Source organism: Rhagoletis pomonella, unplaced genomic scaffold (assembly GCF_013731165.1).
Source record: "Rhagoletis pomonella isolate Grant_MI unplaced genomic scaffold, Rhpom_1.0 Rhpom_scaffold_00007, whole genome shotgun sequence".
Taxonomy (NCBI): domain Eukaryota; kingdom Metazoa; phylum Arthropoda; class Insecta; order Diptera; family Tephritidae; genus Rhagoletis; species Rhagoletis pomonella.
Window position 1 is genome coordinate 20374248 of NW_023458561.1, and position 4535 is coordinate 20378782.

At 33.0% G+C, this 4535-nt stretch overlaps 1 protein-coding gene across 1 annotated transcript in view; it reads left to right on the forward strand.

Annotated features, from left to right (window-relative positions):
• The first annotated feature begins 1895 nt into the window (after nt 1-1895).
• Nucleotides 1896-4535, forward strand: part of LOC118742426 (2-amino-3-ketobutyrate coenzyme A ligase, mitochondrial) — a 20054-nt gene continuing 17414 nt past the window's right edge. The window contains exons 1-2 of the mRNA XM_036474492.1: nt 1896-2035; nt 2995-3239. Coding sequence (XP_036330385.1) covers nt 2002-2035; nt 2995-3239 — 279 coding nt within the window. The 5' untranslated portion in view covers nt 1896-2001. The remainder of the gene's footprint in view (nt 2036-2994; nt 3240-4535) is intronic.

Sequence of the window (4535 nt, forward strand, 5' to 3'; positions counted from 1 at the left end):
AATTACTATTATAATAAGGAAAACCTAACTAAAAGCTTCAAATCCTTCTATCTTGCACTTTTGATTTTTTATTTTATGACGTTCTTCCATCAAATCAACCATATGTTTGTCCAAACCAAAAAATAATTGTTTATTTGTAGCGCGCTCATGAAAAACGTTGTCACTGATCGGTCAATTGGCTGTTTAGTGCATCTTCATATGTACATATGTAGTATATGTAGGTGTATGGCATGTCCTAGAACATTCAATCCCGAGGCATTTTAAAAATCCGGGATTTCGGGATGCGAAAAATGTTATTCCTGGGATTTATAGTAATAATAATAATAATAGATTGGCGCTTACACATATGTTAGTGTTTGGCCGAGCTTCTCCTCCGACTTGTGGCGTGCGCCTTGATGTTGCCACACAAAGAGGAGGGACCTACAGTTTTACGCCGACTCCGTACGGCGATTGTATTTTTATGAGAAGCTGTTTTTCATGGCAGAAATACATTCGGAGGTTTATCATTGCCTGCCGAGGGACGACCGCTGTTAAGAAAAAAACCTTTTTTCTATATTTTTTGCGATGTTGCTTTGACCAGGGCTTGAACCCAGGTGCTGATGAGTGAAAGCGCGCACTACTTACCACTACACCACTGCGGCCGACGACAATAAAAAAATGCTAACGAATACTTTTATTTCATAAAACAACAATTTCGATAAAGAAAAAATAAAGCTTAATGAGAGATCGTTTATGTATATTTCAGAAATGTGTTTAAATTGGGGCTGTGCGATTAATTGATTATTTAAAATTTTAATTAATCATAAAGTAAATAACTCAGTTATTATTATTAAAATTTTAATTAATCATAAAGTAAATAACTCAATTGTTCGATTAATTGGAAATTATGATTACTCAAAAGTTCAATTACTCGAGTAACCAAGATTTTGATTAAACAAAAACAAAAATATATGAGTAATTTGATTTATGATTAATCAACATTATGAGTAAAATAAGTAATCAACATTTCAAAGTACTGTTTACATATGAAGCAGTTGAAGTTCCTTGATACTTTGAAAACAACGTTTCTGTTTTCAAACATAATTTTTTCATGTACAGAATGTGAAAAAAAGAAAATAAACATTTTCCAAAGCAAACTCATTTAACGAGCAAAAGTAGTTTTTTTGAGTAGTCATACATATATCAAGTAACTCGATTAATCATCGTTTTGAGTAATCAAAATCTTAATTAATCGAGTAATTGATTAACCGGAAAACTGATTAACCACCTTGGTCGAGTAATCGAATAATTGCACATCCCTAGTTTAAATATTATTTCCTATTTCTTAAAAATATTTTCATTCAATAAATTACATAAAAATATAAATAATACTTCGTCAAAGACTACAATTCGCGGATGGTGTCGTTTACATTATTTTGGTGGTTAGGGCTGGAAATATTCGTGCTATTTCAATTCTTAAGTTAGAATTTCAGAAAAATTAGAGCACCTAGTGTATTGTTAGCGAGACTAGACCGTATTTTGTTGCATAAGTAACCAAGAAAAAAATATTTCTGACTACAAAAAACCACGCCACCAAAATGAAGTAAAAGTTTTACTTTCGTTTTCAAGTGCTACCAGATTTCTCGTTTTTACACAGTTAAAATGCTTTAAGTGCAGTTATTCACAGGTTCTGAAATTAGCTCCCGTGTGCAAATGACTGGTCTTAGCTTTTCATGTCAAATGCAATTGAATAAATTTTTTTTAGTTTCACGCAAATAAATCAGTAAAAATCTGCGGATCTCGGAAGTGTCCGGGATCCTGGGATTGAATGCCATAGTATGTACATATTTATGTATATGTATTTTGTTTCCATGGACGCTGACAATGTCGCCGGTCGTTGTGGAATTGGCACCCAGACAATGCTTCAGTCGAGAAGCGAAAGTAATCGAGGGTGTGTCGCGCAGCAGAGAATTTTAGTTAAGCAAACGGAAAGCGCTCTTTGCTTGTTGGAAAAGCAAGAAGATGCCGATTTTCTCGAATAATGCTCTGCTAAGAGGTGTGCGGTGTAGTATACATACATATGTACATACATACATATTTATTATATTATGTGATTTTTATATTTCACAAAAGTTTTGAGGGTTTGCGTATTAACATTCAAATAACCAAAAGTATTACGTTGGATCGCGTAAGAAAAAAATAAAAATAAAAAATAAATAAATACTCATCAAAAATCTCATTGGAGCAATCGAAGTGAGAAGAAGTAGTTCGAGTTAATTGATTTTCGGGATCGTTAACTAAAAAATTCATGTGTGAATTTAAAACTCAGCATTGGCTTCCCGTGCAGTTAAGATATGAGTACAATTAGGCCTTTGTTTATGCGGTCTATGCGTTCCTCAGAAAGCCGCATAAAAAAGTTTTTTACTTTCATACCAAAGCAGAGGATGCGTTCCAGCATTTTCAAAAACCGCATAAATTCAGATACTCCATGTGAAAAATTCCAAAAAACCGCATAAAAAATCTGGTTGGGCAATATTAAGCAAAGCTTGACAATTTATTTCTTCACTTCAACACGTATTGATTCACGTAAAACTGCAGCGAAAAAAGTGTTTGAAAAACCGCATAAAAAAAGACCTAAGCGTTTGTGGTTTTTGTCATCCAGTGATTTCGATCTGACCTAATGTGTGTGATGATTTAATAACTATGCGCATGTGGATGTGAAAAACGATCTAATGGATACATCGTTTTTGATGTATGAATTAAAATCGTGAGAGAAAAGTATATACTATATATACATACATATGTACATAAGTATGCATGTAAGCAGTTGCAACATTCTCGAATTCTATTTTCATATATGGCTGCAAAGAAACCAAAAAAATTAAACAAATAAATGTCTTCCAACAAAGACCAGTTGCCAGCAAAAAAAAACATGCAACATGCAAAGCAAACATTTAAATAAGTTCAATTTTCCTGCAATTGTTCTTTATTAATGCTTCAATTAATGCTTCGCAGGCGCCGATAACGTTCTCCGTCAGAGTCATCGTCTCTTCACTTCATCCAATATCGTCACTTCAGCCTCACGCCCGGCACTCACTCAATTTCGTGATATTCTGAATACACAAATTACTAATATTAAAGATGCAGGCACTTATAAAATGGAACGTATTATCACCTCCTCACAGAGCACCGAAATCACCGTTGAAGGGACCCATAAGCGCATTTTGAATTTTTGCGCCAACAATTATCTCGGTTTGGCGGTATGTATGAATATAAAAAACTTAATTGATAACTAAGCAGCGCATTTTTCTTCAACAAAATAAAAAAATAGTAGTCACGTGCTTCACAATTTTTCATATTTTCTACACAATTCAATATTTTTAGTTAATACACTTTCGAAGAACACATGAGACATGATAAATAGCTGCGTATATTACTTAGTAGCGTTCGCAAAAAAAAAACAATTTTTAATCAAAAAAAGTTTTTCGTTACTTTTTGTTAATAAACAATTAAATATAACAAGCGAAATTAAATCACTAAATCTATTAAAATAAGTGTAAGTTTCAAGTAGCTATGACATACCATATGCGGATTCAAGAAACCAAACGGGACCTACACTGACACTCGTAAGATACAAGTACAAATGCTACTGTTAGAAACCCACTTCCAAATTTGTATTCTTCCATACCCAATCCCTATCATTATTTCCACTTTTAGTGCGTACTAGTGGTGGCAAACCATCGATGAAATTGTCTGTAGTATCGATGGTGCATCATTATCGCAATTACCGATAGTTCTGACTATCGACATTACAGACTATCGACGATATTTCTTATCTATGTTGATTTTTGGCAATTTTTTTATTTGGAAAAAAGTGCGTAATAAATATGTACATTCAAAAGTAAAAAAAAGTATCAAAAATCAACGGGATTTTTTAGTAACTTCAAACTTGCACTAAAATTTAATGGGCTATAACCCGGGCCGTAGCCAGTATTTTTTTTGCGGGGGGGGGGTTGCGGTTCTGGCAAAATTTTTTTAATTTTTTAAAAGGAAAATACTGATAAAAATACAATTTTCATAAAAGCAGGGTTGGAATCTTGAAATTCCTGCCCGTAGTTTGTTTGTAAGTCAAATATGAGTGGCATTGTGCTACTATGATAGCACGGCCGAGTAATCATAGCCAACTTATGTACAGTAGTCGAAAAAATTATATCCGCACCAAATTTTCGCAAGTTTTAAAATATTATTTTTGTTGTTACTTAATTTCGGTTAGTTTATAGTTCGTTCTTTACCAACATCCGTATAAATACAAGTTTAAAGGCCACACGATTGGGTATTTGCTAAAATTTGGTGTAAATCGTATCCCAATTGTTTGAACACCACAATATTTTTCACTATCCCAATCACGAAAATTAATTTATTGAAATCTTTTGAATGCAAAAAAAAAATCCCACTTTTTTTACCAATAGCCCAATATAAAAATTTACAAATCTGTACAAATGTACCAATCGAGTGACACTGCCTTAAAAATTTATGCAATTAAAAAAAAAAATCTA